This window comes from Sapajus apella, unplaced genomic scaffold (genome assembly GCF_009761245.1).
Source record: "Sapajus apella isolate SASKATOON/1434 unplaced genomic scaffold, GSC_monkey_1.0 scaffold83, whole genome shotgun sequence".
Lineage (NCBI taxonomy): Eukaryota > Metazoa > Chordata > Mammalia > Primates > Cebidae > Sapajus > Sapajus apella.
Window position 1 is genome coordinate 8,611,021 of NW_022437023.1, and position 13,910 is coordinate 8,624,930.

At 44.6% G+C, this 13,910-nt stretch overlaps 1 protein-coding gene and 1 long non-coding RNA gene across 2 annotated transcripts; one reads left to right on the top strand and one right to left on the bottom strand.

Moving 5' to 3' along the window:
- The first annotated feature begins 921 nt into the window (after positions 1–921).
- APOBEC2 (apolipoprotein B mRNA editing enzyme catalytic subunit 2) lies at positions 922–13,254 on the top strand. The gene is made up of 3 exons (XM_032253273.1): positions 922–1,222; positions 8,868–9,432; positions 12,087–13,254. The coding sequence occupies exons 1-2, from the start codon at positions 1,092–1,094 to the stop codon at positions 9,409–9,411; spliced, it is 675 nt and encodes a 224-aa protein (XP_032109164.1). The 5' UTR covers positions 922–1,091; the 3' UTR covers positions 9,412–9,432; positions 12,087–13,254.
- LOC116533516 lies at positions 5,886–8,425 on the bottom strand. Its single transcript, XR_004261332.1, has 2 exons — positions 6,965–8,425; positions 5,886–6,390 (listed from the first exon to the last, which is right to left on the bottom strand). It is a non-coding gene; the product is annotated as an uncharacterized LOC116533516 (long non-coding RNA).
- Positions 13,255–13,910: the final 656 nt, after the last annotated feature.

A 13,910-nucleotide genomic window follows, 5' to 3' on the forward strand; every position in this document is an offset into this window, starting at 1 on the left:
TTGTCCTGTCCCTGAGGCTCCACAAAACCTCACAGCAAGGATTTTCATTTGCTTTGTTCTTTTGCCATATTCCTGGTACCTGAAACAGCACCTGGCATAGAGTAGATGCTCAATAAACATTTGTTAAGAGGAATAAAAGACTGACTTTGAGGGCACAAAGCACAGAGTTTGAATATCTGGCCTGAAGTACAATGGCCTGTGTTTTAATCCTGGCTCTGCACACTTCTGTGAGTCTCCGTTTACCTGTGTGTAACATGGGATAATACACATCGCCTCCCAGGGCTGTGGCAAGCATACATCTGTTTTCATTTAAACCCCTAAACCCACTGCCTGGCCTATTTCAAAAATCTTTGAGCTGAGTAAATGGCAGCTATTGTTACTCAGGGAGGCTCCTGATCAATTTGACATTTTGCATTATGGCTTCATAACAGGCAAATCAGCACCCTCCGCTTTTGAGTGAAAGGGAGACAGGAGGTGCTCACTTTCTCCCCAAACTGTCAGTCTTTATCCCACCTCTTCCTGCACCCCTCCTTTCCTGAACCCAAGTTCCCCCAAAGGAAATGACCTGCGTCTCTTTGCAGTCACCCCCTTTCAACACACATCTCCTCCTGCTGAAATCTCAGAAGCCCACCCTCCTAAATCTCAAGATGCCCACCCTGTGGCCCCTTCCACACTCTCCCCCAGTGGAGCTAGGGCAGTTGGGTGGGAAACAATGGGGAGAATACAAGGTGAGCTAAGAGGGAGAAGGAGAGGAGAGTTGGCCAAGCCCTACCCACCTGCCAGCTTCCTGTCTTTGCCTACTGATAAATAGGGGATACTAATGGCCAGATTTTCCATTCCCCCACCGCAGCACCCGCCGTCACTCAATTAAAAAAAGATAGAGGGAGAGAGCCGGGGGAGGGGCAGAAAGCCTTGGCTATAAAGCCCGTGGCTAAGTGGGGAAAGCACGAAACCTGGCCTGCCGGGTCCTTTTCCCGACATCCCCAGCCAGATTTAGCTGCTGACAGCTGCTTGGGACTTTGCCGCCAGGGCCTGGCCCAGATCTGCCTGCCTGTCCTCTCTCTCAGTGACTCCTGAGCCACAGCCCCTCCATGGCCCAGAAGGAAGAGGCTGCTGCAGCCGCTGAGGCTACCTCCCAGAATGGGGAGGATCTGGAGAACCTGGACGACCCTGAGAAGCTGAAGGAGCTGATTGAGCTGCCACCCTTCGAGATCGTCACAGGGTAAGCCTCAGATGGGGCCTGGGTTCCGCTCCTTAGAAGAGTGCAGGCTTGGGGTAGGCTGTGGAAATTCAGGATGGTTGTATTAGGCGTCAGGGCCAACTGCAGCCCTGCAGCAGTGAGAGTGCACCAGTGGGCACGGCAGGGGTTGTAGGAGACCCAGCAGCAAATTCTCATGGCTTCTCAGGGTGACACGTTGGGCTCTCTCATCAGGGAGAGGTAGGAGGAGCTCCCTGGAGGCAAGGCCCCAGAATAAAACTGCCCTTCAGGCCTCTTGGTATGGGGGCAGCCACCTGCCTCTCTGGGCAGAGACTTAGACCCAGGGAGTCTGGTGAGGACAGAGAATGAGGCTGGCACATCTAAGTATGGCTCTAGTCAAAGCACCCCTTCCCTTCAACTTCTCTCTCTGTTCCTGAGTTGGTATCTCCACTATCCATAGGCCTCTAGCCCTTTCTTTAGAGATTTTCCCTGGAGTAGAAGCTCCCAAGACAGGAAAGATAGATCCATCCTTTCCCAAGACTGAGAGAGAAGCAGCTTTTTTCTTATTAAATCTTTTCTGAGTCTCCTCAGGCGCTGTCCCACAGAGAAACAGAAATTACAGTGCAGGTAATGCAGACCAGGAGCTTATAGACACAGGAGCTGTTCCAACATGCTCAGGCATTGCCTGGAGGAACTGGGACCCAAAGAAACGGGTCTACAGACTGCAAGGAGAGGGCTGTGTGCAGGGTACCTCTGTCTTATCCAGATTACACCATCTCCAGGAATAAAACTAAGTAGTCTTCTTTCTCTTCCCTTTCTATTCCTGCAGTGGAAGAACCTGCTAGATCCTAAGCAAAGAATAAAAAGAGAATATATGAGGCCACATTTCCTCCCTGAACCAAACGTTTCCTTCATGGGGTCTCCAGGAATGCCCACAGGCAGAGCAGGTGGGAGACTAAAAGAAGTTTCAGGAAGAACAGAGGCATGATGCTTTCAAGGGGGAAAGGAAGCCCTGAGTGGCAATTTGGACTTGATATTTTAAGTTTGGCATGTGATTTTCTAGTCAGCCACAGTTTTAGCATTTATAACATGAAGAAGCTATACTAGTGAAGTCCCTTTCAGCTCAGATATTTTCTGATTTCTAAGAGAACCTAAGGGAAAATGCATCCTATTTCCTGAGGCAAGAGTAGCCCCTGAACTTCCATTTGCCCATGCCCACCCAACTAACCCCACCCTCATCCTAGGATTAAGGGAGCAGCTGGGCACAGATTAATATAGACACAGGGAAAGCCTAGGGCAACCTGGCCAGGAGAGTCCTCAATTCTAGTGGCTTCTCCAAGGAAGGAGAGCCTTTTTCTAACACCTAAGCATGCTGGTACACGCTATCCCTAGTCATACACACGTGCGTGTACACAGACGCCACTCTGTGTGGCATTCCAACACAGTGGCAGGGTAGGTCAATAACAGACTATGTTTGTTGAGCTAAACATGCCTTGGGGGTCCCAGAGCAATGGATCCTGAAGGGTTAAGTCCACTGATATAACTTACATTGGTCCAGGGCTTTATAATCACAACACAGTTTCATGAACATGAGCCCAGTCAACACTCAGCACAAAGGGAGGAGAGGGAGATAGTATCCTTTCTACTGGTCTCTTATTCATTCTGGGTCCCAGGTTTCCCAGAGCTCCACATTATTTCCATCTGGGAGGTAGTGAGGGTCAGAGGCTTCCTAGGACCCAAGGGTCAGAAAAAAGGAGGCACAGAAGGGGCAGCGTTCTGAGCATTCTGAGAGCAGTTCAGGTGGGAGGTAGAGCCCTGAGTGTTTCCTGGCCACAAGTAACAGCTGCGGAGAGCTATCTCCTGAGCCACTCTGGGTAAACAGATGGCTTAAAATAGCCCAGAGGTGCAACTGGGCCTGTGCAGGGACAAGGTGAGGGAATAGCTTTCCTCTCCTTCCCTCTCCAGATGCATTCCCCCAGGACTCGCTCCTGGAGTCAAGGGGATCAGCAAAGCAGCTCCCTTTCTAGCCTGGTTTCTAGAGGGAAGATCTTTAGTGCTCCTTATATTTGGGCCAAAAATTAGCAGAAGAGCAGGTGGCTTTTCAGGAAACAGTCCAACATGAGGAGGGGGTAGCTGGTAGAAAGGAGAGATGCCCAGCTAATAGTGATTCTGGTTGAATAGAGCATTCAGGATAGAAAGTGGAACTGAGCCCATTAACAAAATAACATGGTAGAATGTTCTGGAAAAGGGCCTAAGACTGCTGTAGCGTGTTGAAGCCAGCCCCTGTTGGTTCACGAGTCTATTCCCAACTCTGCATGTCACCTCAGGAGCTTGAAATCTCTGTAATGGGAGTACTTACCTTATGGAAATCAGCAAACTTTAGAAATCAGGGATTTTTCCTTCTGTCAGAGAGCTAAGTGTTGCACTTACCAGCACACCACTGAAAAACAGAAACCTCTCAAAGTGAGAGGAAGAGCGATGAGAAAGGGATCAGGCTTGTTAATGCTTAAGATGGAGCTCTGAAGGATACAATGTGAGGCCTGGAAAAGGCATCACACGTATCATAACATCAATTTACTTTTTGTGGGGGAGGGAGAGATGGGGTCTTGCTCTGTTGCCCAGGATGGAGTGCAGTGGTGCAATCACAGCTCACTGCAGTCTCAACCTCCCAGGTTCAGGTGATCCTCCTGCCTCAGCCTCCTGAATAGCTAAGACTACAGGTGCATGCCACCACACCCAGCTAAGTTTTGTATTTTTTATAGAGATGGGGTCTCACTGTGTTACCCAGGCTGGTCTCAAACTCCTGGCTTCAAGCAATCCTCCTGCCTCAGCCTCCCAAAGTGCTGGGACTACAGGCATGAGCCACTGTGCCCAGCCTATACTAGCTTTGAGTGTCTATTGTTGTCCAAAACCTGAGAAGTTGGACTACTCACTCTTTCAAGTGAGGAAACTAAACCTCAGATAGATTAAGTCATATGGCCAAAGCTTGTAGATGGAGTAGGATGTGAACCCCAGGACTGTCTGACTCCAAATCATCACACTGTATCCAAAAACCAGAGAGGATTCTTTTTATGTTTACCGAATAGGAGTTGTTATTTACGCCTGTTTCCCCCATTAGTATTTAACCTCCATAAGGACAGCACTTTGTCTTTTTCACTGCTTTATCCTTAGCACCTAGCTCCTGATGGGTACTCCATAAATATCTGTTGAATAAATGAAAGACCTAATGAATAAGAACCTCTTGTGTGGTTCTTAGGCTCTCTGTCAGACATTAGGATAGGGAGTGAACTGGGGGTTTCTTGAGGACAGCGGCTCAGGATGTATGAAGATCCAGTGGCACAAGGCTTAGGTAGGAATTCCCCTGGCTCATGCCTGCTTTTGGATACAACATGTTTTAGGGGAGCTGTGGGGCACCAGGGCTGGTTGTCTCCCCAGCTCTCCAACCCAGTGAGAAGTGACTATGGGCTCTGCCTGGCAGCGCCCTTGATGTGTGTTTGGCTTTGTCTCTAGTTATGTTGTGTATGTTTTTGCAGAAAGCAGAACCTCCTATCCAAGGGATTATTATGGAACAAAGATAAATGGCATTCTTCTTCCGATCGCTTGTTTAGCAACAGTAGTTTACTCTGGCCATGTAAGGAACACAGAGAGGCAGTGTCCAGAGGAGAAGGGTGAGATAAGTAGTGAGGGGACTTCGACACCAGTTAATGCCAGCCACAGCCCTTTACCCTCACCCTGGCCTCTGCAGCATGCTGGGCGCTGTGCCATGAAGAAGAGAAGACAGCCCACTGACTGGCCAGTCTGACTTCCACAGAGGATTGCGGGCAGGTCAAAGCTCAGGTGTCAAGACCATGCCTCCCAGGGAAAACAGGCAAGTTCAGGGCCTGCCTGGGGCAGAATCCTATCCAGTCCCACAATCTGGAGCTTCCTTCTCAGATCTAGGGAGGCAGGCTGCTAGAACCCTCTACTCCTGCTCTTACTCCTCTTTCTGATTATGCCCACTCCTTGATAACCACTTTGAAAAGTGGTCTGAGAAAGCAGAAGGCCAAGGAAACCAGCAATCCTCCCTCTTTCACACCGGTCACCCAGAGGTCTAGTGAGGGAAAGCTGAAACGAGTCAACACATAATTACCTGTGAGTAGATTTTTCCACTCACGGATTATTTTGGAGCAAATGTTTAATCTCAGCCCAGCTTCAACTGCCCTCTGGGTTGCTTCCTTTCACAGTATAGATTTATGCTTAGAAAATTCAAACATTCTGAACATGAAACTGAGAAAAATATGATTACATTTACTCACATCCCTTCTCCCCTCATCCAGCAGACTATCTTCCCAGTTTTATTCTAGATATTTGGACCCTCTGTTTCCTCCCAAGTGAACTGAAATGCCCAGTAGCCTGGGTCTAAGCAGATGAAGTGTAGCTGGCCTTGTTGGCAGAAAGTATGAGGAAATGGTGCTTACCAAGGTGCTGAGGCTGGGGACAGGGAAGAGAAATCAGGCTGTAGGTTTCTATGCATGAAAAAGTGACTGGATCAGGGAAAGAAATCTACTACCAGCATCAGAGTCACCCCTGACCACCATTCACACACACACACACACACACCCCTTAACCAGTAAAATATTTTCTAGGTTAAATGTAAAGGGCTATAGTAAAAGATGGTACTTAGGCATATCACACTACTTTAAAAAAAAAAAAAGAAATGCTGGTGCCTATATTTAACAGGTTCGGTGTCATTATTTCCTTCCTTCCACTAGTGGGCATAATAATGTTATTTTGTGAGTCTACAGAATTGCCTGAGATGGCCACATTGTCTAGCTCCCTGGAGAAATTCCAGACCTCTACTACCTCTGTTCTGGTTTTCCCCCAGGACTTAGCTGTTTCAGTCTGTGAGAGGCCTAAAGAATCACATTTGACCTTTTTGCTCCTTGCAGAATACCAAGAAACCCATTCAGAAATCAAGCAAGTTTAGTCTCTAAGCAAGCCCAAAGGAACGACTAGGAACCAAACCTTCCCTGCCTTTCCTTTGCTCCTTGAAAGCACTTCTTTTCCTAAGGCACCTAGTCCAAAGGCCCTGCGGAGGGACACAGTAGATTCTAGGGCTGCTGGCCAAAGGGGTCGGAAATGGGTATTTATAGAGAGATGACCTTTCTTCCTCTCCCTTGGGTTTCAGGTTTCTCTGGGTCTTCTCCTCTTGACTAGGGAAGAGGAGGGGAAAATGTCAGAGCTTAAGAAGGGCAGAGAGAAACAGCCACCACACAACCATCCAGGCAAATATGCAATTGCATGCTGGGCCAAATTCACACTGGCCTAAATTCATACTTTCAAATGAGTTATACTGAGCAAAGGTGGAGCAATGCTTTTGGGAGCTCCAGAAAGAAAGAAGGGACCACATGGCAGCTACTCCTTAAGCCTCCAAGCGATTTGAGTAGCCATGAATACTTCCAGGGGTTCCACCTGATCATCCATCATGGCGGCCCTGGATTAGACTTGGGGAAGGGTGCAAAAGGCCTCGAAGAACATGTTTGGGCAGGAAAGGTAAGCTCTATGCTTCTCAAAAGCAAAAGTGAAGGGACCATTTAGCAACTGGTAAGGTTGAGGAGTGGTCTGGTGGGGTGGGTGTCATTAGGGCGTACTCACTGTAAGTGAATGCCAAACAGGGATTGAGAAGAGGAACAGGGAACATTAGGTAATCCATCCTCCTAAAATGTTAAGTAAACAATAAACACCTCCAACTAGGGACAGAGGGGCTTAGAGAGCTAAGTATAGTACCTGAAGGAATCCTGGGGCTGGGTCCTCAAACACATCCATCTCCACAGTGGAAAATGAACCTGACAGCAAGAGACATGGAAACTTGGGTGGATACATTTTGAAGATGGGCGGGGGAGAGGGAATCCTGCAGGGAAATAAGTCAAGTTTACTCATATCTTTGGCATCTGCTGCTCATCCCTAAGCAGCCAAGGCCCTGGGATACCAGGGATTCCCCTGCAGCCCAGGGAGTCTGGTGACTTCTTTGGGGAAAGAGAAGCGGCGGAGACAGGCAATAGTAGAATTAATAGTGCCACAGGTATCCCTTGGGACATCCAGAGAGATTACATTTTTAAAAAGAAAAATATTTAGTCTTTCTAGCTGGTACTCATCTCCTCCTCTCCTTCTGACCTTCTTCATCTCTCCTATTAAAATTTCATCTTCCTTGGCCTTCAAACTTGCACAAATCTTGCCTATTTCAGAAAAACACACACATACAAAAAAAAGCAAAAACTATCTTCAACTCTGATGTTCTCTCTGGGCCCTCTCTTTTTTCTTCTCCTTATTATCAAAATTTTCAGAATTCCTGGTCTTTTCCTGCTGTTTTCATTTCCTAACCATCCATCTCCTCCTCAAAGGCACCCACACAGTTCATCGCCAAGTCTAGAGTCCTAAGACACCTACTAGGCTTGTTCAATTTCAGGCTTTTCCTCAGCTTCACACCATCTGCCTACTGCTACCACAGTAATCTTTCATGGACACCACTTTTATTGTTTTTCTTCTCAAGAACTTGTGACAATTCTCTACTGCCTCCGGAATCAAGGCTAAACTTTCAAGAATCTTGTACTGTACCTATCCAATTTTAGTAGTCTTATAATGTTCTCAGCTGTTTTATTTACATCTTCTTTTTCTGCAATCTATCTGCTAAATTATAAGCATCTGGAGGGCAGAGACCAAGTCTTTTAAGATTTTGAAGTGACTCGGTACTGAATACAGGCTTAATTATCCCAAGATACCCTTGAGTAGTCTGGCCTCACAGATAATAATTCTTAGACACTTACCATGTGACAATCTCTTCACCTGAAAGTAAATATAGACTTGAGAAATAGTCACTAGCAGAGCATGGTATTGCAAGTTTTAGGCCATTTCATGCCAAGATGCCATTTACATGAGTTATAAGGAAGAGAAAAGAAAGCATGAAATGCTCTGCAAAATCTTTGTCTTGCTCTGTCATGAGAAATTTTTTATGCTTGCTACTTACCTGGCCACTTATTGGAATCATCCAGAGAGCTTTTTAAAAATACTGATGCTTGTTCATATCCTTCGCCCACTTTTGAATCGGGTTGAACAATGAGAACATGTGGACTCAGGGAGAGGAGCATCACGCACTGGGGACAGTTGAGGGGCATAGGGGAGGGACAGCGGGGGGTGGGGAGGGATAACACGGGGAGAAATGCTGGATATAGTATGCACCTAAAGTTAAAAAAAAAATGCTGATGCTTGGACTACCTCTCCACGTTCTGATTTCAGGGGTTTGGCATGAGGCCCAAGCACCGAAATTCTTAGAGTCTTCTGTGTGATTCTAAGGCAGGTTAAAGATTCCACTGATTTAGAAATGTAGAGTTGTGTTCTACTGGAAGAGTGATGGTGGAGACAATGTTTGGAGACCCTTCCTAATAGTGTGATCAGCATGCACACCTTAATCCAAATTCTCCACTCCTTCAGATAAACCCTTTCGGATTTTTTCATGCTTTTTTTTTTTTTTTTTTTTTTTTTTGCCACTGATGTTACCACAGGCAAAGCCTGTTTACAGTAAGAATGAATGGATCTCTGAAATACTGTTCTGGAAGGGCTACCTAGTCTAGGCTGGTTCTAGAAACAGGAACTTATCATTCTTTCCTTTCCTTTTGTCTCCTTGTACCTACAGAGAACGGCTGCCTGCCAACTTCTTTAAGTTCCAGTTCCGGAATGTAGAGTACAGTTCCGGGAGGAACAAGACCTTCCTCTGCTATGTGGTTGAGGCACAGGGCAAGGGGGGCCAAGTGCAGGCAACTCGGGGATACCTAGAGGATGAGCATGCGGCTGCCCATGCAGAGGAAGCCTTCTTCAACACTATCCTGCCAGCCTTCGACCCAGCCCTGCGGTACAATGTCACCTGGTATGTGTCCTCCAGCCCCTGTGCAGCCTGCGCTGACCGCATTATCAAAACCCTTAGCAAGACCAAAAACCTGCGTCTGCTCATTCTGGTGGGGCGACTCTTCATGTGGGAGGAGCCGGAGATCCAGGCTGCTTTGAAGAAGCTGAAGGAAGCCGGCTGTAAACTGCGCATCATGAAGCCCCAGGACTTCGAGTACATCTGGCAGAATTTTGTGGAGCAAGAAGAGGGTGAATCCAAGGCCTTTCAGCCCTGGGAGGACATTCAGGAGAACTTCCTCTACTACGAGGAGAAGTTGGCAGACATTCTGAAGTAGGGCAACTGGGCTCGGCTTCACGTGAGTTTTCCCAGTGCCATGGCACCATCACTTTATGTTAAGAAGGTGTGAGGTCAGGTAGAATGAGTGATACATCTGATTTTCCTTTGGAGAGGTTTCATTTCTCTGCTTCTGACTGGTTACAAAAAATTTAGAATATCATGTTTCTTTCATCCGAATCCCTCTCCCTAAACTTTTCCCTCTCTCACTTTCGTATCAAAGTAACTTTCCCATAACTTAAAATACTCAAGATTGACAGGGATCCTAAAACTTTCATGAGACAAGATGACCTTCTGTAGTAAGATTTAGATGGCACAAGGACTTGCTACTGAACCACGGCAGAGAAGATAACGTACTAACTCTAGACGCCTTTTAGATGCCCTGCTCCCATATCCATTGGCAATCTTACCATTCCATTTTTCTCTAATAAATATTTTTCAGTTCTTCAGGGCCAATTTCTTCACTTTTGGTAATTTTGAAATTCCGCAAATGGACTGATATTTAACTTTTTTTTTTGAGACAGAGTCTCGCTCTGTCTCCAGGCTGGAGTGCTATGGCGTGATGCCGGCTCACTGCAACCTCTGACTCCCTGGTTCAAGCGATTCTCCTGCATAAGCCTCCCAAGTAGCTGAGATTACAGGCAGGTGCCACCATGCCCAGCTAATTTTTGTATTTTTAGTAGAGATGGGGTTTCACCATGTTGGCCAGGATGGTCTTGATCTCCTGACCTCATGATCTGCCTGCCTCAGCCTCCCGAAGTGCTGGCATTACAGGTGTGAGTCACCGCGCCAGGCGGTATTTAACTTTTTTTTAGCCAGGCATGCTTTCGTGTTTTCAAACAGATGGCTACACTTTGAAGGAGACCAATAATTGCTATGTGAATGTATAATACAAGAGCATTTTCCTTATGAGAAGACCGCAGCAGAATTCATGAGGGATGCCAAATGCAGGAATGGGTATGATATAGCAAAAAGCTAGTCCATGCAGGAATATTTAAAGGGTTAAAAAGACGTTTGTAAATCAGGCAGCAGCTCAGAAGTAACCTCTTACAGATAGCAAGAGGTGATAGGAGAACTGGAAGTAAAGATTAGCTATTTAAGCAAATAATTAGGACACAATTAAGGCCAATTTGGCCTCTTGCTGAGGGTAAATTAAACTCTTAGAGAAACAGGCCAATTACCCTCAGGAAAGAGGGCTAAAGGATCCTTTACTATCTTTTTTTGCATTTAGTCTGATCGGAGTTTGCACCTACCAAAATGCTATGACTTTGCAAGGCCCCAGTTACTGATCAAAATCTTCCAGTAATAGAGAAGGGGTCTTCACGACACTCTTATTCAGCTTTAATTCTGTAACAACTCACATATTACTAATACATGAAAACAACATGCTTCCATGAGGATACTTTTGGTCTTTCTCACTCTAACACCCTTAACAGAAGATGTCGTTTCATAGACACGTTTAGGAAATATCAATATTCCAGGGCTTGATGTTGGCAGGTGTTTTCTATTAGACAGGCACACCGGGACCTGATCATTCTCAAGCTGAGCATTTGGCAACCCATTAAGACACAACTTTCAGATTAAAAAAAAAAAAAAAAAAAAAAAGACACGACTTTCACCCTTTCTCAGAAAAAGCAGGACCCAGCCACTGAATTCGGTGAGCCTATGGCAGGGTATACTATTGGTACTCCGCTCACATAAAATAAGACACTGACACTCGGTAGTGGTAAACAGTAGTGAAAGCAGATTTCTGAGGGTTCCTTCTGAAAATATAAAATTTAACTTTTAGAATTCCTTGAAGATTTTGTTAGTGTATGTACTATCATTATAATTATAAACCCAACACAAACTCTGCAGACTAACTGGCAGCTTCATTTTAACTGCAGTATACTTTCCTTTTAAACATCGTTCAGAGTCAAGGGCCTAGCTGCCTAACTAGCAAGTCCTTGGGACTTTTTTTTCCCCAGTGATTTTTTTTTCATTAAAATTAAGCATTTCAAAGAAGATTTAAAAGATTTTTAATTTTGAATTGAGGGTTATATCTTATACTAATCTAAACAGAAGTAAAAGAAATAAATCACTGTTTGAGGAAAAATAAAATATCAAAGTCAGATTATTTTTAAATATTAGTAGACATCTTCAATTTTAATCCTTCTTCCATCAAATGTAACTGCATTTTCTGGACCCATTAACATGCTTCCCCGTCTATTTGAATTGCTCATGTTTCCGAAGGGAAAGGTTAAAGATATAACAATTTAAAAAAACAAAAACAAAACTGGTATGAGATGGTGTTGTAATCTAAAAGCCCAAAAGAACCACCCTTCTTATCTCGAGAAATGAGCATTTATTAAATGTCTTATTTTACATATTTCTTACTTCATCTTTTATTTATTTTTTTTAAAAAGCAACAGAATAGTATTTAATCCTATATCTAGTCAAAAGAACAGAGTTAAAGCAGGGGCCTTTTTCTGTGTAAACCACATCAAAACATGAATGAGAGATTGGGTTCTTGTCAATTTACTCAATCCCGGGTAAATCAGAAACCAAAGGAAACTATGAGAAATTCAGGGACTTGTTGGGAAGGACACACAGAAACCTTAGTTCAAAAAGAAACTAGTCATTGTTGGGGGCTAGCGGGGCTCTCAGTAACACATTTTCTTTTTTTGTTTAACCAAGGTCTTCCTGCTGCCATCCAGAGACAGCAGTGACATGTATAGCCATCTGGGACATGCCTGCCTAATACCATTTGGAGCTGGACAACATTCGACACCAACCAATCATCCTGGACGAGGCCCTTAGAGGACTTGAAATATACTTCTCATGCTGTAGTTCATTTAAGCTGTGCCTCTCTCTCTAATGCTGCTCTTGGGAAGGAGGAAAGTGACCTGCAAGGAGAGAAACGCAACCATACATGGGCACCAGTCAACTATGAGACTGAAGGTCCTAACTGCTCACCCAAGGGGGCTGCTTAACGCAAACAGCCTCAGACCCAAGGTTTAGATTTCTGAAATGTGCATTTTATGTTGAGTATTTTTTTTAAAAAAGAAAAACAACATTAATAAAAGTGGTGTGTTTTTCCCGTGGCCAGATTAAGAAATTGGAATATTTGGAAGTTACCACAGACAATTGAGCCGGTCCCAGACACAGGGACGCCCCAGGCTATGAACCAAGCCATGACATTACGAAGTGCGAGGGAAGGTTAAACCAGGACTTGGCTAGACAATACAGAATAACTCTCCCATACATCCTTCTTGCCACAGTCAAATAAGGGCCCTTTTCTTTCTCTGAATCAAGTAATACAGTAGAAGGTGGAACAAAAAAGCATGAGAAATCCAAGGTAGCCACATCCCAAATACCAATTAATAAGCAATTAGATTCTTGATTAGCAAGGAGCGGGCGAAAAGTAGGAGTTTAATGTTCAGATACACAATCATTTAAAAGTATTCAACATATGGTGTTTGATGGTAATGGCAGGATGACGTCAAGTCTCATTTTTTAAAGGATTGTTTGAGTCCTATGTGGAAGCAAAAAATCACAGGTAAATTTCTGGGTGTTTGCCAAACTCTAACTAGGTTTCCAGGAATAATGTGTTCACTCTGATTACCAGGACATGCCTTCCTTCCCCAGGCTTCAAGTGTGATAAGTCATCGGAATTTGACCCAAGACTACTATCTGCAAATAACAAAGTGCTTTATCACATTCCTGCCAAGTCCCAGAATTCTACTTACAGCCAATCCTGGATGAGACTAGGTTTTGTTTGAAGAATGAAGGCTCATACTCCATGAAAAAAAAAAAACAAAAAAAACCCATAATCTCTTTAAAAGTAAAGGAAGTCTAGAAAATCCATGTTTTGACTTGTGTTAAGATTTACAGATGGTACCCAATTTACAATGGTTTGTCTTGCAAGTTTTTGACTTTGCAATGGTGTAACAGCCATACACATTCAGTACACCCTTCAACTGAACTCAGGATGGGGTTACCCACGCACAGCCCTAACATAAGTTGAGGAGCATCTGTAATTGCACAGTTAAGCAAAATACTGTAAGTTTCTTTAAGTTTCTACTTATCCCCCACTCTCATTTTCAATTTTGTGTATTTAGACAATGTCTTCTTCCTTTTTCCCTTAATTTTATGTGGACAAAAGCAATGCTTCAAGAAAAGCCTCAATCTAAACGTTTGATAATGAACTTGACCCTCCACTGCCCCTACCCCAACAACATCAACAACTTGTCTGTTCTGCCTAGAAATACAAAAGTGAAATACTTTTTTTTAAACTGTTGCCTCTTATCAGGCTGATATGAGATAAAAACACAAGTCTAAAGTACAAAGATTATATTTAACCAGTACTTTCCTGGTGTTTAAACAAGCCCCTTCTAAAATACAGTTGTTCTTTTATACTTGGGAAAGCAGCAAGTCCTGTGACAGGCCCAAAGTGACTCTGGGGAGAAAATCAATAGCAAGCCTGGCTGTTTTAACTCTCAACACCACAGTAAGGGGAAA